The sequence below is a fragment of the Dreissena polymorpha genome, chromosome 7, assembly GCF_020536995.1.
Source record: "Dreissena polymorpha isolate Duluth1 chromosome 7, UMN_Dpol_1.0, whole genome shotgun sequence".
Lineage (NCBI taxonomy): Eukaryota > Metazoa > Mollusca > Bivalvia > Myida > Dreissenidae > Dreissena > Dreissena polymorpha.
In genome coordinates, this window is record NC_068361.1 from 23,387,291 (window position 1) to 23,412,955 (window position 25,665).

The 25,665-nt window shown below is 36.2% G+C and overlaps 2 protein-coding genes across 5 annotated transcripts in view; both read left to right on the forward strand.

Moving 5' to 3' along the window:
* Positions 1–25,665, forward strand: part of LOC127837034 (G-protein-signaling modulator 2-like) — a 211,739-nt gene that overhangs the window by 122,412 nt on the left and 63,662 nt on the right. The window lies entirely within an intron of this gene.
* Positions 1–25,665, forward strand: part of LOC127837033 (tripartite motif-containing protein 45-like) — a 166,871-nt gene that overhangs the window by 60,785 nt on the left and 80,421 nt on the right. Inside the window, exon 2 of one of the 4 annotated variants that reach the window (XM_052363787.1) lies at positions 22,097–22,811. The exons of the other annotated variants lie outside the window; for them this stretch is intronic. Within the exon in view, the coding sequence (XP_052219747.1) occupies positions 22,097–22,811 (715 nt within the window). The remainder of the gene's footprint in view (positions 1–22,096; positions 22,812–25,665) is intronic. 4 annotated transcript variants of the gene reach the window in all.

The following is a 25,665-nucleotide window of genomic DNA, read 5'->3' on the forward strand; positions in this document are numbered from 1 at the left end:
GCAGTATGCCAGCAAACATCTCGAGATCTCTTAAGAGGTAGGCCAGGGAACTCATCATGCCTTCTTGGTGTGCATAACTTTACTATGAATCCTTAATGTAGATTTTTTGGATTTTAAACATTCAATTTTTTTCACGACATTATTTTGTGATATTTCATGTGCTTCTGGCATCAATTGATGTTGGAGGCATAAAGTAAATGGCCCGTCCATCCGTCCGTCAGTTTATTTATTAGTCTTTACAAGTTTTACTAAAATTAAGTGTTTTGTATTAGATCAATTATGCTTCATCCAAAGCTTTGATACGTGAATGACTAATATCTTTGAACACTATCAACACACACATATTAACTGACCTCACTAGCTCATCTATCAAATAAATGACATTAACTGTGTTAATCTGGCTTAAAATGCATTTTTTAATGGAAACTAACGTAAGGTTCTTGGCCTTGAAAATGAAAATTTGGCCTTGAAAAGTCCTTGACAACTGCTTGAATTTAGGTTTGAGATTTCTGTTTGAACCATGGACCTTGACATTGACCTATTTTTATCACTTACTAAAGACTAATTCAGAAAGTTAAATTTCTTGGTATACCTGAATTGACTGCATCCACACCACTTTCTGCAAGGCATGGATACTTGCATGACTATTATCTATATACACTTTACATAGCCAAATCACATGATCTCATTTTTGACCATGACATTTACCTTATTTTTATGCTAGGACTTCTTTAAATGGGCTAATGAATAAAAACTGATGAGGCGTCTACCGAGGGCATCAGCCTTAATTGGATGCAGAATCTTTTTTCCCTTTTCATATGAGTTTTGTTCTGGGAAACAAGGCTTAATGCATGTTCATAAAGTGTCATCCCTGATTAGCCTGAGTAGTCTGAACAGGCTGATCAGGGATGACACTTTCTGCTTTAACTGGATTTTGGCTAAGAAGAGACTTACTTTAAACAAAAATACCATAAACGTTGAAAGTGTCATCCCTAATAAGCCCTATGTGGACTGCAAAGACTAATAACGGATAACTCTTTATGCACATGCTTTAAACACAGTTTTCCATAGCGTGGCTCACATATATTGCTTAATGATGTGTTTTCAGATTGGAGATGAGACAGGTCAGGTGACTGCCCAGATGAACCTTGCTGACCTCAAGTCAGTGCTGGGAATCGAAGTGGGGCCAGACGAAGGTCACAGGCCCAGCCCCTTGGACCATCTGGATGTTGGAATGTGTATGTTATATCTTGCTCACATATGAGTCATGTTCTGGGAAAACTTGGCTTAATGCATGTGTTTAAACCGTCCCACATTAGCCTGTGCAGTCCACACAGGACTGTCTGCATTTGTTGATTTGTATGCCCCCCATCGAAGAAGAGGGGGTATATTGTTTTGCACATGTCGGTCGGTCCGTCTGTCCGTCAATCCGTCCACCAGATGGTTTCCGGATGATAACTCAAGAACGCTTACGCCTAGGATCATGACACTTCATAGGTACATTGATCATGACTTGCAGATGACCCCTATAGATTTTCAGGTCACTAGATCAAAGGTCAAGGTCACGGTGACAAGACACAGAAAAATGGTGTCCGGATGATAACTCAAGAATGCTTATGCCTAGGATCATGAAACTTCATAGGTATATTGATCAAAATTCACAGATGACCCCTATTGATTTTCAGGTCACTAGGTCAAAGGTCAAGGTCACGGTGACTCGAACCAGTAAAATGGTTTCCGGATGATAACTAAAAAACGCTTACACCTAGGATCATGAAACTTCATAGGTACATTGGTCACAGTGATAAAAAACGTATTCACACAATGGCTGCCACTGCAACTGACGGCCCATATTGGGGGCATGTATGTTTTACAAACAGTCCTTGTTTTGTTTTTAACTTAATCTCTTCTAAAGAAATTCTAATAAATAAGAAAGGTTTATACCTGATAATCCTGTGAGGATTGCACAGACTGATCTGGGGTGACACTTGATGTACATGCATTTAGTCCAGTGAAAATGGCTGTATGCATCCAGCATTATACCAGAACAGCCAACTGGCAGGTTTTATGCTGCTTGCTGCTCATCTGTATATCAGAGTTGGTTATGAAGCCTTTCAAAATTGAATCAAGCATGAAAGGTCTTTAATTTTCTTTGATTTTCTTAGGACTACACATGAGTGAAAGTGCATATCTAAGTGATAAGGGGTTAAGTAACACAACTGGAGTATCAAATATATTTGTTTGCTTAAAAGAAATGAAAAATAAAAAATAAAAAGTCGTTGAACATTTAATTAAAACAAAACATAAAATGAAAAAATATAACAAAATTGTTCATTGCTTTTTTTATATGGTATAAAAAATACTATAATTAAAAAAAAATATATTAAATTTACGTAACATATAAAATTATGTAAAATTAAATAATTATTGTTAAATTCCAGACCGACGTACAGGCGTCTCCCGGCGACACAGCATGGAACAGATGGAGTTGATAAAGCTGACACCGGACAAGAAAGGAGAGATAATCCCAGTACATAGCGGGGCTAGGCCTTAGATACCCAAGGTGCAGAAATCTATGACAGTGGCCACATCAGAAACAATCATAGCCAAGAATCAGGCCCCTATGGTTGAGGTAAGTTGTAGCCTCATCAGAGACAGTCATAGCCAAAAATCAGCCCCCTTTGGTTGAGGTAAGCTGTAGCCTCATCAGAGACAGTCATAGCCAAAAATCAGGCCCCTATGGTTGAGGTAAGTTGTAGTCACATCAGAGACAATCAAAGCCAAGAATCAGGCCCCTATGGTTGGGGTAAGTTGTAGCCTCATCAGAGACAGTCATAGCCAAGAACCATGCCCCTATAGTTTATGTAAGCTGTAGCCACATAAAAGACAATCATAGCCAAGAACCATGCCCCTATAGTTGAGGTAAGCTGTAGCCACATCATGGACAATCATAGCCAAGAACCAGGCCCCTTGGGTTGAGGTAAGCTGTAGCCACATCAGGGACAATCAGCCAATAACCAAGCCCCTCTGGTTGAGGTAAGCTGTAGCCACATCAGGGACAATCAGCCAAGAACCAGACCCCTTGGGTTGAGGTAAGTTGTAGCCACATCAGGGACAATCAGCCAAGAACCAAGCCCCTCTGGTTGAGGTATGCTGTAGCCAAATCAGAGACAATCATAGCCAAGAACCAAGCCCATCTGGTTGAGGTAAGCTGTAGCCACATCAGGGACAATTACCCAAGAACCAGACCCCTTTGGTTGAGGTAAGCTGTAGCCACATCAGAGACAATCATAGCCAAAAATCAGGCACCTATGGTTGAGTTAAGCTGTAGCCACATCAGAGACAATCATGGCCAAGAATCAGGCACCTATGGTTGAGGTAAGCTGAAGCCAAATCAGATACATCAGATGGTGAGGTATATTTTTATAGATAGATAAATGCATTTAGACCTGTTTTCCCACAGTGCATCTCAAATGTTTTCCCATAGTCATGTGTAGCTGTTCACATAACACAAACAACATTAGTCTTGATCTTATCAAAGTTTGTCTTTCATCAATCCTGAGATAGTTATATAATATCCTTTTTTCAGACACTGTCCCCTGAAGATGATGGTTTCTTTGATCTGCTGAGCTCAAGTTCCAAGGTCGCCGTATCGACGAGCAGCGGTGCAGCCTCAAGTTGCCTGGGGAGAAAAATGGACCCCTGGAGTCAGAAAACAAGGAGAACAAACCCAAACTGGGTAAGTGTTCGACTGATGTTGGGCAAAAATGTGTAAGTGTATCTGCTTATATACGTGTCTTGCTCTTGAAAATTAGGCCTTTATGCACTTGCCTCAAGTGAAGACCCAGATAAGGGACAACACTTTCTGCCTAAAATTGATTTTCGCTATGAAGACAATTCCTTTCAACAAAACAATACCATTACAGCGGAAAGTGTCGTCTCTGATTTACATACTTCCCTGGCTTATCTGGGAAGACACTTAACGCACATTCATTAAGCCCTGTTTTCCCAGAGTAATGGTCATATGGATTCATATAAGTTATTGGCACTTGTCACACATAGACGTGTAAGCATTACGGGTGCTCTCTTTAATGAGTCCTCTACCCTAGTTATTGACACTTGTCACACATAGACGTGTTAACATTACGGGTGCTCTCTTTAATGAGTCCTCTACCCGTGTAACCAAACGGGACCATAGCCCAAGTCTGTGCTTCCGACACTCCCAATCATCTGCATCTTGCAATAACTCAAAGAGTACTTAACTAAAGTTGATGACACTTGATATGTGGATAGAGAGCCATAATGGAAGTTGTTTGAGTTTATATTTAGAAGATTGTCAGTGCCAGATTGTTTGTATTAAAAGCGTGTGTTCTCATATTTGGTTATTACTACGATATTGCATTCAATGCCCTCATACATTTAACATCATTTAAGTATTGTTGTTCATTAACCTGATATACTCTTTGACAAAAATAGTTTAAATCGTTTTCGAAATTTACCGTTTAACACGTAAATGTATAAAGCTTTAAACAAGCCGTCGTCCTAGCAGTGGAATAGTTACCTCTATTTAATGCAATTCATTCTGACCCGAAAGGTATCAAGGTCAGTTCGTGGTTAGTTACAGAAATCGTTATATAAACGCTATCTCTTAAACTATGTGCACTTGAACTTTATTTTGATCAGAAAGGTATTCAATGAAGATGTTTTGGGATATTATTATGGTATGTCAATCATAGATTCTTAATGGGTTTTCAACAATTGCATGATAAGTACTTGTTTTAATCAATTTAATTAGAAATATTCGACCATATAGACCATTTTATTTACCATGAGCGCGATGATTCACGATACTATTAATACTGGAATCAAATAACAATATCCAACAAACCACACAAACAGGTCCGTAAAAAAACGCGGTTATAAATATATCAAATATATACCGATGATTTGTGTATTGCCGACTGACATATATGCTTTCATTTATTTTCATTCGTCTTGTTCCTTTATTTTATTGTTATGTTTATGCTTCTCGCTGTACTTGCTAAGATTTTATATTTCTCTCTTGACTGGATTATCATTTCTCATAAATTGGCATTTTCTTTCTATCTCCTATTATTTTAATTATTTGACTGGTTGATCTTTTTTTCCTCTATTGAATGATGTATACACCTATATTTACTGGTCCACCGCTTTCTTGTCCTTTACTTATTATTTGACTGGTTCATCCAGTGTTGTTTTTTTCACCATTTTCAGAATCGAGCTGGGTCCCTTTTAATATCAGTATTATTTATACTGAGATTGAACTTCTATGGCTGGATAGGAGATGAACAAAATGTGGAAAAAAAACTTTTTTTTGGAAACCTTTAATTGGGAATTTGATTGTCCCATTTGAGAAAATATATACTCTTTTCCATTGGGAATGGGGCCAAATACTGGACTCAATTTTTAATGAAAACATAAACTGTCATCATTTGACTTGTGTATTATTTTCTTGATATTAGGCTGGTTATCATGTTCTCTCTGGACCGTTTTATTACATGTGTATTCTCCCAACATGACTAGTTCACATCTCACCGCAATGTCTACCCCAGACATTGTTTTATCATATTCTCCTAACTTGACTGGATCACATCTCACTGTAGTGTCTACCCCAGACATTATTGTATTATATATTCCTAACGTGACTGGTTCATATCTCTCCACAGTGTCAACCCCAGACAGCGAGAACTTCCTGGACATGGTGGCATGCATTCAGGGGTCACGCATGAACGACCAGCGAGCCTCACTACCGCAGTTTCCCGGTCTCAACTCCAAGGCAGTAATTAACCAATACATCCGCGAGAGAAACGTCAACGACGTACCAGACGACAGCTTCTTTGAAATGCTCATGCGTTGTCAGGTAAAAATGTGATTTGACTTCTTTTTGTGTTCATTTAACAGGAGTTTCCGATGAGAAAATGGCATGATGCAGAGCATTTTTGTTGATTATGTGGTTAATATTAAGAGCATGATAACTGATTACCACCCTGTGACATAAAAACTGTTAAAAATGCAATAATTTTTAGCTCGACTATTTTATATGAAATATATATATAGTGGAGCTATCAAACTCACCCTGGCGTCTGCGTTTCCGTTAGCGTTAGCGTGCAAATGTTAAAGTTTTTGTACTATCCCATTTATTTTCATTGTCTCTTGACATATTGCTTTCATATTTTGCATACCTGTTAAGCATCATGACCCCCACCTATTAACAAGATCAGACAACTGTATCAAGCATTTTGACAGAATTATGGCCCCTTTTATACTTAGAATATGCATATTATTGATAAATCTATGTTAAAGTTTGCGTACTACCCCAAATATTTCCTGTGTCCCTTGACATATTGCTTTTATATTAGGCATACTTGTTTACCATCATGACCCCAACCTATAAACGTGAGCAGACAACTGTATCAAGCATTTTGACAGAATTATGGCCCCTTTTATACTAAGAATATGCATATTATTGATAAATCTATGTTAAAGTTTGTGTACTACCCCAAATATTTCCTTTGTCCCTTAACATATTGCTTTCATATTTTGCATACTTGTTTACCATCATGACCCCAACCTATAAACAAGAGCAGACAACTGTATCAAGCATTTTGACAGAATTATTGCCCCTTTTATACTTAGAATATGCATATTATTGATAAATCTATGTTAAAGTTTGACAAAACAACACATACCTGACATACCACAATGCGCTCCACTCAAACCATCCCCCACGCCCCCTCCCCCCCAGACCCCCCCACCCCCCTAACATTTTTTTTCTTATTTTTGAAAGATCATCTATTAAATGATCACACACCCACATTATACCCCCTCTCCCCCCCCACCCCACCCCCATTTTTTTTGTCTTTCTAATTTTTGAAAGATCATCTATTAAATGATCACACACCCACATTATACCCCCCCACTCCATGATGGCCTTCGTAAAACTGTCAAGCACTCGAATAGTCGAGCGCGCTGTCTTCTAACAGCTCTTGTTTTGTTTTCCCACCACTTTCCTGTATTATTTTAGATAGATTGTACACTTTTTATTACTGTTTTATCATTTACTTTGCAAATGACTTCATAATATGTCTATTATATATAATAACATGGTTATGACGGACAGTGTTTTATTAACAAATCGTAATCAATTTCTGATCTGTACTGTTCTGTTCTGGTAAAGTTTAAGAAATGGTCATAAAAGCTGTCAGATGAATATTTCTTAATGAATTTCTACATGTGTACATATAAAATTCAGCGTTTTCATAAGGAGGCGGGCTGCGGCCGATTTGACCGCATCAAATGTTTTTTGGGCCGGCTCTAATTCGGGAAAAAAAATCGATGACGAGATGTTTAGTATTCGTTTACACGTCTGAAACGGAAGTAAACAATCGTAATTGATATATGTTATCTGCTTTCTCATTGGTCGTTTCTATATAATTGTCCACTCGCGAAGCGGGTAACAGGAGTGTGCGACTTTGATTAAAAGGTCACACACTGACAGTGTCAACATGTCTAAAAAAAGAAAACGACTTTATCTTTTGTGTTTCGAGTAAGAACGATAGCTCACTGTTGAAGCTATTTTTGTCCAGTTTTGCTTAAGTTTTTCATTTACCGGCACTCCGAATGAATGCATTTTCCTGTTACATTTCGGTTTTATTTTCGACACATTTCGTTGATGGTTGGTTTTGATCATGCCGATGTTTGTTTTCTCCGCAGAGTTTTGAACCTCCGAACGGTAAGTGGATTATTTATAACCACATTTTACAGGAGGGTGAGTCTTTCATTAGGATAAATGAAACTCTCGCGCCCCAAACTCTCCAGATATGTTCATGATTAAGGTCGGAGTTGGATAGGCACAATGCCTAAAATGCTAAATATATTAAATTGGCACACCAATGTTTAGCTTTGTCCAAATTTGTATTGGAAAAAAATGGCCAAAGAAGCTTCCTCGGCAACATATTTAAATCCTAAGATTGCCTCAGATGAGGCAACGTATGCCCGATTTTTGGGAAAATCTGCATTGCAAAACTGCCGAATTGTTCTTAAAATGTCTAATTGCTAGGTAAACCAATGCACAAATTTTATGCATCTTTTCGAGGGGTCCTCTGACAAAAAGTTAATGCCATCCATTATATTGCACAGTGTTTTCTATATTTAATGGGCCATTTATACTCTTCTTTAAAAAAATTAAATTTAAAAAGCAAAATTCAATCTGAAAAAACATGCTACATTTCCATATTGATTATTTTACTATTTAAGTCCTGAAGCCAAACAGCATTTCAAGTCAGCAGTTAAGCTGTGGCTAGACAAGAAGGAGAGGCGGAAGATTCCCCCGAAGCAGCCAAGGGCCTCAGCATCAGCACCAGTTCTTACACTTTTGGATGCTGGGGTCCAAACCGATGTTACTGAGAGGAATGATGAGCTGAGTCTGATTAAGACAGCTGTCGATATAGCCATACAAAAACTTAACCTGGCATCAAAGGAATATGACCTAGAATCAGATAGTGAATCATTGGATGATTTTTGTGGCCGCTAGATTAGAATCACATCAAACTCTGTTTTATTTTGGAAAATTAATTATTAAAACACGAATTGGTGTTACATGTTTTAATGTTTTTTATACATGCATATCTGTTTTCATTAAAATCTTGTTAATTGCAGAGTTGATGTAGCCTGAGGACTTTTTTTTTTCTTTACCATTCACATTAATATCCTCTATTTTAACTGAGCAAAATCATGTAAATTATGTGCCCAAAATCGCTCAGAAGCCACGATTTTTCCTTTATTTCAAAACAATTCCGGGTGAGCATGCCTCCCTAGCAACTTGCACCTTCGATGCTCGCACAAGTTGGCCTCCTTAAATAACTCCAAAGCCTGCTACATAGAATCCTAATGAAAACGCTGATAAAAGCTAAACAACCAGTCTGTATCTGTTTTAAACTAGTTATGTGGCGTTATATTTAACGGTTAAGCCAACCTTTTGTGTGTTTTAAAGTTTAACGGTTTAAACACTCCCCCTCTCCCATCCCTTAAAAAGTGTTTTCTTGGGATCCAGAAAAGAATTCATTATAATGTTTGTTAAAGCAAACATTTTTGCCAGTTATGTAAGGCCGCAACCCTTAAAACTCACCCCCCACACACACACATCTTAAAAAGTGTTTTTTAGGGGTCCTGAAAACAAATCGTTAAATATCTGTTGCAGGGTTTCCGTATTGATAATCAGCGCAGTGCCCTACCACACAACCGCCCCGCCCCATCCGTCCCAGACGAAGATTTCTTCGGGCTGATCCAGAAGGTCCAGTCTAGCCGTCTGGAGGAGCAGAGAACCAGTCTATCCGATAAGGATGAAATCTCGCCTCCCCAACAGGCCTCCGTGAAGAAGAAACAGAAATAATGACTAGTCTAGTTTGAGTCCCATATGAGCGAGAAAGGAATCAGGGGATAAGGCTTTAAATTGGATCAGCTTTTTAGATGTTTTTAGATGAAATACTTGCGCTGAGCCCTTGGAATATAAACTGCGTATTAAGATGAGATAGTCTTGCGCTGAACCCTTGGAATATAAACTGCGTATTAAGATGAGATAGTCTTGCGCTGAACCCTTGGAATATAAACTGCGTATTAAGATGAGATAGTCTTGCGCTGAACCCTTGGAATATAAACTGCGTATTTAGATGAGATAGTCTTGCGCTGAACACTTGGAATATAAACTGCGTATTTAGATGAGAAAGTCTTGCGCTGAACCCTTGGAATATAAACTGCGTATTTAGATGAGATAGTCTTGCGCTGAAACCTTGGAATATAAACTGCGTATTTAGATGAGATAGTCTTGCGCTGAACCCTTGGAATATAAACTGCGTATTAATAAGATGAGATAGACTTGCGCTGAACCCTTGGAATATAAACTGCGTATTTAGATGAGATAGTCTTGCGCTGAACCCTTGGAATATAAACTGCGTATTTAGATGAGATAGTCTTGCGCTGAACCCTTGGAATATAAACTGCGTATTTAGATGAGATAGTCTTGCGCTGAAACCTTGGAATATCAACTTCTACTGGCTGGAATAGAAGGTTTTGTGCAAAATTGTATCAGATATTTAATGTATCAGTTGTAATAAAAAGTTTTGCTCTGAAATTCTGTGAGATATTGACTGCTACTGGTCAGAAGTTCTGCATGGAGATATTGAGATTGGACGAACGGAATGATTTGGTCCATGGGACTCTGGCTTGAAAGCCTTTGTGTGTTCACTAGATAGGCTGCTAAATATTGCTATTGCTGATATTTTTTCTACACAATCTGTCCATTCACATTCTACCTGATTGTGAGTACCTCCATTCTACAAAACGGTTCTACTGGTGGAAGTTGTTGTGGAGTTTCAACATTTTTCATAGATCTCAATTTCGCACTCTAAATCCCTTTTCAGACTCATGTTGATTGATGACTCATGAAGACTTCAATTTGAATATGGAAATCACGAAGAAAACACGCTGCTTTTAATAAGTTTAATATGTTGGTAAAGTTTGTGTTAGAATTTCACTTGGAAATTCAAATGTTTCTTAGTTTTTATGCCCCCTTCGAAGAAGAGGGGGTATATTGTTTTGCCCATGTCGGTCGGTCGGTCCGTACTTCCGTCGGTACGTCCACCAGATGGTTCCCGGATGATAAGTCAAGAACGCTTAGGTCTAGGATCATGAAACTTCATACATACATTGATCATGACTAGCAGATGACCCCTATTGATTTTCAGGTCACTAGGTCAAAGGTCAAGGTCACAATGACTCGAAATAGTGAAATCGTTTCCGGATGATAACTCAAGAATGCTTAGGTCTAGGATCATGAAACTTTATAGGTACATTGATCATGACTAGCAGATGACCCCTATTGATTTTCAGGTCACTTGGTCAAAGGTCAAGGTCACAGTGATTCTAAACAGTAAAATGGTTTACGGATGATAACTCAAGAATGCTTACGCCTAGTTTTGTTTTGTCTTTCTCTTTTGTATCCTTTATATGTAAAATGAAACAGGGTTTTGCTCAAAAGAAGCCCTTTTGTATTTATTGTTTTATATCCAACTTTCCCATAAAACAATTGAAATTAGCTTTTAATCAATTGCAGAGTAAGTATTGTAAGAATTATTGTAGTAATTGCTACAATACAATAACAGTGTTTTCAAGTACTAATGTAGGTCTGTGTTAGGTTATTATTTATGCCCCCCTTCGAAGAAGAGGGGGTATATTGTTTTGCTCATGTCTGTCTGTCTGTCTGTCTGTCTGTATGTATGTCCGTCCATTAGATGGTTTCCGGATGAAACTCACGAACGCATACGCCTGGGATCATGAAACTTCATAGGTAGATTAATCATGACTCGCACATGACCCCTATTGATTTTGAGGTCACTAGGTCAATGTCACGGTGACCCGAAATTATAATAAAATGGTTTCGGGATGATTACTCAAGAACGCATACGCCTAGGATCATGAAACCTCATCGTTAGATAGATAATGGCTCGCAGATGACCCCTATTGATTTTGAGGTCACTAGGTCAAAGGTCACGGTGACCCAAAATAGTAAAATGGTTTTCGGATGATACTCAAGAACGCTTACGCCTAGGATCATGAAACTTCATAGGTACATTGATCATGACTCGCAGATGACTCATATTGATTTTCAGGTCAAAGGTCAAGGTCACGGTGACCCGAAACAGTAAAATTGATTCTGGGTGATATCTCAAGAACGCTTTTGCCTAGGATCATGACACTTCATAGGTACATTGATCATGACTAGCAGATGACCCCTATTGATTTTCAGGTCACTAGGTCAAAGGTCAAGGTCACAGTGACAAAAAACGTATTCACACAATGGCTGCCACTGCAACAGACAGCCCATATGGGGGGCATGCATGTTTTTCAAACAGCCCTTGTTGCAATCAAATTCTATGTAACGTTCATTTATCATGTAATACCCATAATCTATCAGTCATCATTCATATTCTGCTATGCCATTTGTGCATCTAGGTTTTGAGTGTTAAACATATGTAACAGCATCACATTTCATTATCACTTCACATTACATCTGTTGTGCACTCAAACATTGTAATGCAAAACATACGTTTAGACGTTGTGTTTGAAGTGACTCGTCTTGTTTGTTTTTCGGTAGATATGTCTTGGATTTGAATCAGAGTGTTTATAACATACATTGTATTACGCAAAGTTTTATGCCCCGAACTTTCAATAAAAAATTATAAAGAGCTTTGTGAATGCCTGCCCAGAGTCAAGAGATGTCTCCCTTGTGATGAAAGAGAAATTATTTTGTTGGACAATTCTGATATCCTGCCTACTTTCAGTGGCCATAGCGCACTGCCTCTAGTGTTAGTATGCTATCATGAGTCTTCTGTTAACGCTATCTCACATAAAAGCTAAGTAAAAATGGCTATGTGCAAACAGCATAAAACCAAACCAGCCTGCTAGTAACTTGCAGACTGTTCAGGTTTTATGCTGTTTGCAGCTCATCAGGGTCGAAACTGAAACCTTTTAAACTTGGATCTTGTAAAAAGGCCATCAATTAAATTTAACTTTCTAAGGGACTACAAATGCGTTAAAATACGTAAAAGTGGTAAGGGCTAACATTGTATTAAAATTTGAGGTATTTCTAAATGTGATGTTGTTTTTTCAATGTATGAACTTGTGTACATAATTCTGCTGAATACTCTAAAACACAGTTCAATTTAGGCGGGCATTACAAAATGTCGAACAATTTCTTAACCCAATACTTACACATGTATACTTGTACAACTTGAACTTGAACTGGCGTAAGATCACTGCTTTTGTATCTTAAAGTAATTGATTACCATACTTAAAACATGTAATTAAGTAACAGATGTTTTGTCACTTGGATGATCATTAAAATTATGCACTATAATTAAAATAAAATGTAGATGTGATTAATTTACAATTAATTATTAGTTATATAAAATAATTATTTCATAATATTAATGTTTTTAGTGAATGTAATAATTAAACTGTGTATTGATATCATAATGTGTATTATAGGGCAGCAGTACATTGCCAAATATTTTTTATATATATTCATTAACGTGCGCATTATTTTTAGACAAAAACCCCCACATATTTCAATGTTATTTTTTACGTTTCACCAAAAAGCCAAATAAGCCAGGCTCCATGTTTTGATATAATGTTGACTTAAGCCTTTCACACTCGGAGGCAAAGCTAAAATGGCTATGTGCAAACAGCATAAACCCAGAACAGCCTGTGAGTAACTTGCAGTCTGTTCAGTTTTAATTCTGTTTGCTGCTCATCAGTTTCTAAGGGTTGAAATTGAGGCCTTTCAAACTTTCCTCGCAGGCTGTTCTGGGTTTATGCTGTTTGCACATAGCCATTATAGCTTTGCCTCTGACACACCAGCTGTCTTGGAAAACAAATATGTCTCGAAGAGACTTTCAACAGAGAATATTGGAAGTTGCAACTATGTTTGAGATTGGATTCTCTTTTGGGTGAGGATAGGTGAAAAATGTATCAAATTTAAAGTGACTTTGCTCTGTTGAATATAATACATGAAATATGAACTATAAATCACTTTAACCTATAAACACAGGTACTAATATTTCCTAATTGTGTTGTTTGCCAGGTGCTGACAAATAGATTCTTGTTCTGACACATTTAAAATTACAACTTTGAGGTTTGATAACTATACATCAGAACACTTTCTTGTAATGTGTTTGTCAATAAACAAATAAGAATATAACATTTCTCAAGTTCTAATTGTACACTGTGTTAAATAAATCATGACAGGGTAGTATCAATGGTGACTATACACTCATATTGTTGTTGACATGTGCAGGGCTTTTGTTTCTCTCTTCATGTTTATTCTTTAGATGAAATATGTCCTGAAATTAGTGACAATAACAAAGATAATGAATGGTTTTGAAGTGTAGGATTTACTTCAATGGGGATGAAATAACACAATCTCCTGACAATGCCCTTGAAACAACCACATGTATAATATAATATATACATGTATACTCATGTATAATAATATGTGGATGTGAATTTAAGAATTGTTTAATATAGACCTATATGTTTTAAACATAGTTTCACTGTTCAGACGTGTCTTATCAGGTCTGATCATTTTCTGTATCTTGTACTTACAGAGGGAGTAATCACTTGAAAAACAAGATGGCCACTTCCATGCCAAGACATTTATTTTTCGCTGTTTTATACCTTTTATTGCTTGTATTAATTGTTAAAATGCCGCTCTCTTTCCAGGCAAATCGGCAAGAAAGTGATAAGCGTTTATATCATATTAATATTTGCTCTATATCTTGACTATATTCTGCAAAAAATTTTTAGCTGATCACAAAATTACAACTCAGGCTAAGAAAATTTGAAAAACACCTGCTAGGCATGGTCCTCGCCATCTTGTTTGTCAGGTGATTACTCCATTTTTGAAAGTGTCTCTGAAGATGTAAATTATCATGGTATGTGATCACAAATACTGAAATCTAATTTGATGCTTTCCATTGGTTTATAGAGAAATGTCAGTGAATGAAAATTGATAATTCACTGGTTCAAACAGTGAAATTAGCCATGAAAATGTCACTGTTGTTCTGTGAGATAATCTTTGAAAAAATATTTTTTATCTGATTGGCCTGTCACATGTTGAACCGTGAGATGACGCGGTTTCATGACGTTAAGACGTCATTATTTCAGCAAAATACAGAAATTATCAGTTTAAATCATAAAATAAGATGAAAATGTGTGGAATATCGATTTTAATTCACTAGTCATCATAGAAAAAATATTGCTTCTATGATCACTCGTGAAACAAAATAAATATTTGAACAAATCCAACAAATATCCTCTATATTAACAATCGATTACAACTCCTTGCAGTGTCTGTAATTCTGGTTTTCATATCTAGCAATGTATTGTGGTCATCATTGTTAAAAAATCATCCTTAGTGACAAAACTGGCTACGCTAAAAGGTCCCTTTTTTGGTTGTTAGCACATGCTGCATATTACTTCATGCGCTCATCGAGAAGTATTTGTCACTACTAAGACATGTCATTTACAAGGTCATCATGACGACATATTTTGATGGATCTGTAAAGTCATCATGACATCACAAGTTCACGAGTTGAGTAGGGCAGTTATTATGTCATCATGTCAATGTATTGTATGGTGTTTATTATGACATGGCCCAATTAGCGTTGGCATGGTATGACAGCATGGTGTTATTACGTCACCAAATGTGAACATGGTCTTTCTGTGATTATGTTTAATAACTATTTGACACAAATGGAGGAAAATACCTCTGTCTATTAAAGACTTAATATGTTTTCATTTGTGTGTATATTTTCAGCCTAATCATGCAATGACTTTTTCTCCTGCTGTTTGCGTGATGGTCCATTCAGATATTGACATGGTCGTATATTATAGCTGCGTTTTGAAATGTATATTAAAGTGTGAATTGATTTCGACATGAAATTAGACCAATAAAACAACTGATATTTTATGGTTTATTTGAGTCTTTTTGTTTAATTAGATGCCCTCGCTGACCCTGCTTCATACAATCCTACTTTGTTCACACAGCCTCGATATGTTACACAAACTATAATGGGAACAATGGTCCAAAGATGTCAAACATTGACTTCAGGTTGGGTCAGCGGATTGAAATTAAAAAAAATCTGAGTATTTTGGGTGGGTCGGATCAAGGTTTAGGTAAGTAAATAACAAATAAACACCATTTAATAAAGCGTGTTCTTTAGCACTTCAGGCATTTGAGTTTTTGCCAAATCGGAAATATAGACCATGAAATTAATGCAGTCAGAAGTAGTACAATGCATTTAATAAACTCTTTAATATTGAATCGTGTAACAATTTTCTTTAGCTCACCGAACAAAAGGTGCTCATGTGGAACTTTTGGGTTATCGTGATGTCCATCGTACTTTTGTATTTGAGGTGCATGTGTACACTTTGTCTGTTAACGACTTCTCCCTTTGAGCAGTTGTAAGATTAAACAATTACTTGACAGGTGTGATCCTCTGATGCACCTCTTTTTAATTTGTTAAAATTGTTCCAGTCCTTTTCATATGTAGGTCGCATGATCAAAAATATTTATTTAAAACATGAAAACTGTACAAATCTATAAAAACCAAAAGAGAGAGGGCTTCAATATTTAAAATCATACGATGATGCTCTACAACGTTTTTCAAGTTATACCCCTGCGGTCAAAATTGGCTCTGCACTGGGGTAACTTGCTTTCCAGATGAACGCACAGTGGAAACTACAAAATTCTTCATCTCTAAAACCACAAGGGTCAGGGCTAAAATTTAGTAGTCATCTATTAAGTTTCTTCAAATAATGCCCCTGGGGTAAAGACTTGCCACACCTCAGTGGTCACATGATTGTAGTCGCACTGAAGTGCGGCGACTCGTATGTAATACTACAGATATTGATACAGTATGTTTAGTATTAGGTAAAATTGAATTTGTAGCAAAATGAATTCATTAATTCAATAATTGTTTACTTTGCAACATACTATTCCACTTAAAATGATCATCAAAGAACATCAAAGATGTCCTTTATTCAATCAATTAATACAATAGTTATAATTGTTCCATTTGTATGATAGTATTCTACTTAAAAAATACCATCAAAGAACTTCAAAGCTGTGCTTTTACTCAATTTTTAATGATCTTAATAAAAGAAAGAAAAATTTCAGGCACTTATAAAAACAACCATCAAAAATCATTAAATGATATTTTAATTACTCAGGACACAACTTACAGCATTTTTTTAATCATTGATTATTAAGACACATAAAATGCATTATTACAAATAACTACTTCAAATACATATTTTCACATTATGTAGACGTTTCACCCCAAAAATGGGGAGAGGAAACGTCTTAGAGGGGGGGGGGGGACGTCTGCCACCCATTTGGGGGTTATAACACAAAATCATAGATAATGGATATACCAGTATATTTTTCTAGTTTGATTAAAATAATCGGCTAATACATTAATATTTACAGAAGAAAAGAAATCGTTCCATGTTACTTCATTGAGTGCCTTTTTCACTGAAATTCCCGACGCCCTTTGATGCTTTGCATCAATAGTTATCTTGTTTATAATTGCTTTAGATAATGAAATGTTAAGTTATTAGTTTTCTTTCATGTTGTAACAAGGCATGCTTAAACAATGATGTCACGCAGAAAGCTAAAAACGTGTCGGTAGGTTATGTATTTAAACCGGGCCCTCACATTTTACATTTGTCTCAAAACACCTCAGATGTCTACAAATGCACAAAAAAGCCTTGTGCTCAAAGTTAACTGGTGATATATATGATGTTGTTTAACACATGATTCAAAATGGCTGATGCAAGGTTGGTTTACATAATTGTATATTTCAGAGTCGCTGTTAGCAATGCTTTACAAACTGCATCAAAACTATTTGGATGCATTCCGTTATGAACTCGTGCGGGTTATCTCGTTCACATGAGATAGGTATATCGTTACCATGACCTACTTAGTACATCACACGAGATTGGATTGTCGTTTCCAATATTGAATTTGTACTTCCCACAAGATTGTTAAATCCTTACCTATGAACTACGTAGTACTTTACATGAGATAGAAAGGTTGTTAACATGACCTACGTTGTACTTCACATTTGATAGATAGGTCGATACCACGACGGTAAAGTGACGATAATAGCACAATTACAATCTACGATTGTCATGTGGAATATTATATTACTGTATATAGAGAATAACGGGTAACTGCCCAATAGTGTTTGTATAAATCAGGCTTATAATAAATAATTCGTGCTGAGCCTGATAAGTTACAAAACTGTAACCTGTTATTTTGTTAACCATACCTCTCCGTTCCATTTTGAAATGGATAATGAAAACACAAATCGCTACGACGCTGCATTTTTAACGGGAATGAATATAATAGGGTGACTTTTATTTGTCGAATCAGTTTTGTGCGGGTTTTATTGCCTTTTGTGTCTAAAATATGTTATATCTAGGAACCAAATTGTTTGTTTTGTTAAATCCTTCCATCACCCCGGGTGGAAAATGGTACCATTTTAAATTAGAAGGCACAAGGTACCTTTTTGCGCTAATAAGGCGAAATCTGACCCTTGTGTACTTAAATGATGACTTTATAGTTCATTCCGAGTAATATGACCAACCTCCAAACATTGAATGATATGGCAACTTCCTGTTGAACGAATATAAAAATATATGTAGCATTTTATTAGGCAGATATCAAAGCAATAGTCTAATACAAATTAACACTTGACGGAGGATGAAAGCGACACACCTATAAATATACCAATACAAAGTCCACATAGAATGTTTGCTTACAAGATATACTGTCTTAACCGTAAATTTAAATCACTAGTCGAAGTTCGCTTTATGAGCAATTTGAACATGTCTTATATTCGTACAGCTATATAGGATATATTTGGTATTCAACCTTGAATGAACCATACGTTAACCAAACTACAATACATTTGGCCTAATAGTCCGACCTACGAATCTGTTAAACATATACTTATCACTTAAAGGGGCACTTTCACGTTTTTGTAAATTAAAGAAATAAAAAAAAATGTTTCAGAATCGCACATTTTTGCTGTAGTTATGATATTTGTAAGTAATACTGATCATTTACCATGCTCTATAATATACATTATTTGCATCTTTCCACGATTTAAAAACCTGAAAATTATATAGCGTTGCAACGCAAAACGATTGAAAGTATAAAATACCTCACTGATTGTTTTAGCACGAATGGCCAAGTGGTCTCAGCGATAAACTTTTAATCCAGGGTTCAGTAATTCGTGTCGTGCCCAGTTTAGGGTTACTTTTATTTATTTCTTTAATTTTATTATTGTTTTTTTACTGGAGCTTTTAGACCCAATGTTAACATTTATCAATATAAAGCATTTAATGGCAAACTTCAATACATGCCAAAATCTGTGAAAAGGCACCTTTAATAGTAACTTGGTAGGTAAACACGGCACGCGGTTTAGACATATGGAAATCGAAAGTGGTTTTGTAAAGTAATCACAAAATGGCGTCTAACTTAAACACTTCGCAGCAAAAGGGATCAGACGTATTTTACGACGTTTGTTGTTCTGTTTGCGAAGAGGATGGCATACATAATGAAGGACTGTTTCATTGTAAAATATGTTTTAAAACATACTGCGACGAATGTGTGAAAATGCACAAAAAGCTACATAAGGATCACGCGGTGTCAGCGGAATCTGATGGTGAAAGCTGGTATGTTGCGAACAAAGTGGATGATACTATAGATTTATGTGAGGAGCACACGATTGAGAAACTTACGATGTTCTGTGAAGATCATGAACAGTTGCTATGTAATTTATGTCTGCTCCAAAAACACAGGTCAGTGAGTATTGATATAAATTTATGTTAAGGCCAAGTACAAATCATACCTGTTTCATGTGTGTGTTTATATATATACTACTACTACTACAACAACTACTACTACTACTACAACAAATACTTCTACTACTACTACTACTACTACTACTACTACTACTACTACTACTACTACTACTACTACTACTACTACTACTACTACTACGACCACCGCCATCACCACCACCACCACAACCTCGCCCACCACCTCGACCACCACCACGACTACTACTACCTTTACTACTACTTCTGTCCAAAAAGGGTCCTAAAAATCCCTATGAAGGTTTCCACTACTACTACTACTACTTCTACTACTACTACTACTACTACTACTGCTACAACTACTACTACTACTACTACTACTACTACTACTACTACTACTACTACTACTACTACTACTACTACTACTACTACTACTACTACTAAACACCTACTACTACTACTACTACTACTTCTAATACTACTACTACTACTACTACTACTACTGCTACTACTACTACACTACTACTACTACTACTACTCAACTACTACTACTACTACTACTACTACTACTACTACTACTACTACTACTACTACTACTACTACTACTACTACTACTACTTCTACTACTACCACTACAACAACTACTACTACTACTACTACTACTACTACTACTACTACTACTACTACTACTACTACTAAACTACTACTACTACTACTACTACTACTACTGCTACTACTACTACTACTACTACTACTACTACTACTACTACTACTACTACTGTCCAAAAAGGGTCCAAAAATCCCTATTAAGGTTTTCACATAAAATCACATTTTAATAAATATGTTTCAATATTTAATTAAATGTAAATCCAGCGTTATAAGTTGAGCCTTAGTAAATATAATATTTAAATCACTTTTCTTCTTAATTTTAAAGTGTTTGTTAGCAAAAAATCAACAACACTTGTTTACCAATTTTAGTCAAAACGATGCTTTTCCCCAATAGTAAGCGGCACGGCCCCATTCCCAAAATAATGAAAAAAAACGACTGTAATAACAAAAATACTACTACTAATAATGATAATAATTTTTATATTAATAATAACAATAATTACTATAATAATATGCTATTATGATTATTATTTCTATTATTATGCCCCCCTTCGAAGAAGAAGGGGTATATTGCTTTGCACATGTCGGTCGGTCTGTCGGTAGGTCTGTCGGTAGGTCTGTCGGTTCGTGCACCAGGTGGTTTCCGGATGATAACTCAAGAACGCTTGGGTCTAGGATCATGAAACTTCAAAGGTACATTGATCATGACTTGCAGATGACCCCTATTGATTTTTAGGTCACTAGGTCAAAGGTCAAGGACACGGTGACCCGAAATAGTAAAATGGTTTCCGGATGATAACTCAAGAACGCATACGCCTAGGATCATGAAACTTCATGGGTAGATTGATCATAACTCGCAGATGATTCCTATTGATTTTGAGGTCACTAGGTCAAAGGTCAAGGTCACAGTGACCCGAAATAGTAAAATGATTTTTGGATGAAAACTCAAGAGCGCATACTCCTAGGATTATGAAACTTCATAGGTAGATTGATCATGATTCGCAGATAACCTCTTCTTTCGAATTTAAGGTCACTAGGTCAAAGGTCAAGGTCACGGTGAACCGAAATAGTAAAATGGTTTTCGGATGATAACTCAAGAACGCATATGCCTAGGATCATGAAACGTCATCGTAAGATACATCATAACTCGCAAATGACCCCTATTGATTTTGAGGTCACTAGGTCAAAGGTCAAGGTCACGGTGACCCGAAATGGTAAAATGGTTTTTGGATGATAACTCAAGAAAGCAAATGCTTAGGATCATGAAACTTCATTGGTAGATTGATCATGATTCGCAGATTACCCCTATTGATTTTGAGGTAACTAGTTCAAAGGTCAAGGTCACGGTGACCCGAAATAGTAAAATGGTTTTAGGATGATAACTCAAGAACGCATACGCCTAGTATCATGAAACTTCATATGTACATTGATCATTACTCGCAGATGACCCCTATCGATTTTGAGGTCACTAGGTCAAAGGTCAAGGTCACGGTGACCCGAAACAGTAAAATTGTTTCCGGATGATAACTCAAGAACGTTTTTGCCTTGGATCATGACACTCTATGGTACATTGATCATGACTCGCAGATGACCCCTATTGATTTTCAGGTCACTAGGTCAAAGGTCAAGGTCACAATGACAAAAAACGTATTCACACAATGGCTGCCACTACAACTGACAGCCCATATGGGGGGGGGCATGCATGTTTTACAAACAGTCTTTGTTATTAGTAGTATTAGTATTATTATCATTTTTATATCATCAATATCATTATTGTTGTTAGTATTTAAATATTTATGTTTATCATTATTGCTATTAAAAAACAACATCGTCTCCATCGCCTTTATCATCATGTTCAACAATCATCACCACCAACATCTTCATCATCACCAGTATCGCCATTAATTAACATCAACATTAGCAGCATGACGTAAGACTCGACAAAGAATAATCAGAATAATCTACATCCATATGTTCCGTTTAACGCACATTTACATTTCAGGCAATGCAGTAAGGTGTTTACATTGGCTGAACAGGCCAAATCAAACTCACAACGTATACCCCTTGTTCAAGTGACGAAAGGAATAGAAAAGTCGCAGAAGCGTTTAAAGGATATGGTGGACAGAGAAAAAGATAACATAAAATCACTTAAAGCTTCTTACGAACAAATTTGTGAAGAAATACTTGATGAACGTCGACAGATTAACGAGAATCTTGACCGACTTCAGCAAAACACCATAAGAGAATTGGAATCAATTCACGAGCGCTTAAATAATTCCATTGAAGATGACACCAAGCGATGCTTAGAATGTATTTCAAAGTTAACGATTTATGGCGCTAAGCTCAAAGACAATATTCTACCTGAACGAACGTTTATTACGTTAAGAAAATGTATTGATCAAACTGCTGCAGCAGATTCACTCCTAAAAAGCATGATCAAGAATGATGGAATTGAAATTAAATTCCAGCCTAACCGTGAATTGATTCAATTTCATGCAGACTGCACTGATCTTGGGAAAATCATCATAGGCGATCCACAACATAACATTGATCCAAACAAGATTGTCAGCATCGAGGACAAGTCAGAATATAATGTTCTAACAGCTACTGATAAATTCTTTTGTGATATTACGGGTATATGTACGACTTCCAACGGGGATCTCGTCATTGCTGACTTTAACAGTAAATGTGTGAAACTCCTTAATCAGGCGTACAAGGTGATTGATCAAGTTCAGCTTCCTACTTTTCCGTGGTCCATGTGTAGCATTTCCTCCTTCGAAATGGCGGTGACTGTTAGCAAGTATATAGCCGATGCTCTTAACGGGATTCATTTCTTACGGGTAGATGGCGGAAAGATTATACCCAAACAGGTTCTAAAAATGAATCATGTCTGTTACGGAATTGCGCATGTCGATGCAGAAATGTTTGTGACTTCTGGTACTGCGTTGTACGAATACACAATGGACGGACGGTTAGTTAAGAAGTTATACGAAGATAGACCTACTGATGGATTCCGAGGTGATATATGAGTACATTATTATTTTCCTTTCTTCAGGGATGCCTCGCACTTTGTGTTTACATATGCATGAACTTGATAAAGATGAGATCTGAGCGTAGATTGTATCAATACGGCTGTTAATTACATATGGCAGGCACATGGTGAAGGACCGACTTTAATGTTCTATAAGGGTTACAATGACGTTAATTGAAATCATGCACTCTAATCCTGTTCCGAAACGTCATCTCCGGTCAATTAAAGTTGTTCGACAGGTATTTCAATTATCAAAGTATCTCAATCATGACATTAATGAGTTATGTACTAATAATTTTGTTTACAACAAAAGAAGCTTTACACACTAAGCATCACATGCGGTCCCAGTTTTTCAAAATTTCTGATATTATTTAAGAATAGCTGGCTTAAGTCTTTAATGTTATAAAGTCGTAATACTCTTTTAAAGTTGATTTAGTTTTTTAAATAAATATTGTCCTATATTTTATTTCAGGTATTTTTCCATTTAAAGGTTATACATTTGAACGATCACTGTTTGCTAACTATTGCAGGGTTTTTTTTGGCCCGATTTTATAGCCGAAATTCGGCTATGTTCCCAATTGCAAAAAGTATACTTTTTTCCCAAAATATGGCAAAAAATTCCCAATTTCCAAAAAAAAGTCTAATGGGTATTTTATCTCAATTTCAATTCAATTACATCTAACAAAGTATTATATGATTTTATTCTTTTAATTTGAATTATTATAAAGAGTTATATCTAATTTAGTATTTCCCTAATCAGTGGACTTTTCATGTGGAAAAAAAGGCTAATGAATTTATTTTCCCAATTTCATGAAAATGCCGATAAAATTCCCAATTCCAAAGCCATGGGCTATCTTCCCAAAGAGTGGAAAAAACCTGTATTGATACTATAATAAGTGAGCTTACGCTAATACTATTTAGAAAGAAATACTAATATTCAAGATTTCGTGCCAGATTGTGTAAGTTGTATTCCTCATTTAGTTTTAGGTGTTGGGGTGAGTCCTGATGGGAAGATGATCTATGTGACGGACATAAATAATGGCATGCTTCGCACGCTTGCCAGGGATGGAACAGTCACAGCTACGTTCCAGGATCCCGCATTCAAACATGACAATATTACAGATAACATACATGTGGCAGCCACAGGGCAGGTTTTCGTCTTTGGTTCCAACTCCATAAGTCAAGTGGATACAGTCGGCAAGACAATCCTCAATACCATCTCTGTTGACATTGCAGAACCTGCATCTGTCTACTTTAATGAAGAAACGAGAAAACTAATAGTTGGATTTATGGACCACGACAACATCAATGAGTTCAAAACAAAAACAGTTCCGACTTTTTAATTGACAAAAAAGCAAATAAAGAAAGTAATTACAGCATAACGTAATTTATACTATTATTCATTTATTTACCTAATTTCTATTTCAATAAATTAAGAAGCTTTTATGATTAAATACAACCGTTTTATTATTTTCCTTTTTTGTACAATTTAACATGCACGGAATTTACGTAGTGCATGTAATTTACTTTCGGTAAACGGTTGCGATTTTATTAATAGCATTGAATTTTGGTTTTGAAGTGCATCTTTGTTTTTGTATGTATTAAAGTTGTTTAGACTTTTATTCAGATTTAATTTCATATCGTCATTTAAAATTTGTCCTAGTTAAAGTCATGACAGTCAGATTAGCTACAATTAGACCTGGTGAAAACCTTTAAATAATGTCATTCATTAAAGTTAGCTCACCTGAGCATGAAGTGGTCAAGGCAGGCTATTGTAATCACTAGAGGTAACATGTTTTATCCGATCTTGATTAAACTTGGTCAGCATATTTATCTGGACAATGAATTAATCTGAGTCACGTAAGCGTAAAAATAGGTGACCATGTAAAATGTTTAAAAAAGACACAATTGTTACCACTTTAAGGCCTTATTTGTTCATGATAAAACTTTGCCGAAATTGTAATCCTGACATTGTATGGGCCAAGATTGAATCTGGGTCCCTTGCTTCCCAAACCTAGGTCACCAGGTCAAATCTTTGAAAAACCTTGTAACTAATCTAAAGGCCCAGTATACGACTCAAACTTGATGAAACCAGGACAAAATGTTTATATGACAATATAAAGGTCAGGTTTAAATATGGGTCAGATGTGGTCAAAAATTAGATCACTTGGTCAAATCCTTGAACTCAGATGAGCGCACAAGGGCCATTATTAGAAAATCGCTTTACTGCCTTCGCTGTGTAGACTTTGTTGACTATATCGGGTATAAGATATTTGACTCTATAATATATTATAATAAAACATTTGAAAATTGAAAACAAAAGTTTGGTTAGTAATGATTGTGAGTGAATATGTAAATAATATTGCTTTTTGCTAGTAGCTGTGAAATAAAGAGCAATTGCATGCGAAATATTTACAGTTATAAGATTATGAATGATTATAACGTGGTTTTCTTTGACAATTTTATTGTATTACATTCGATTCTCGTCGTGATATCATATAAAGATAGTGTATTGTTGTTAGAATTTGTACTTATCACGA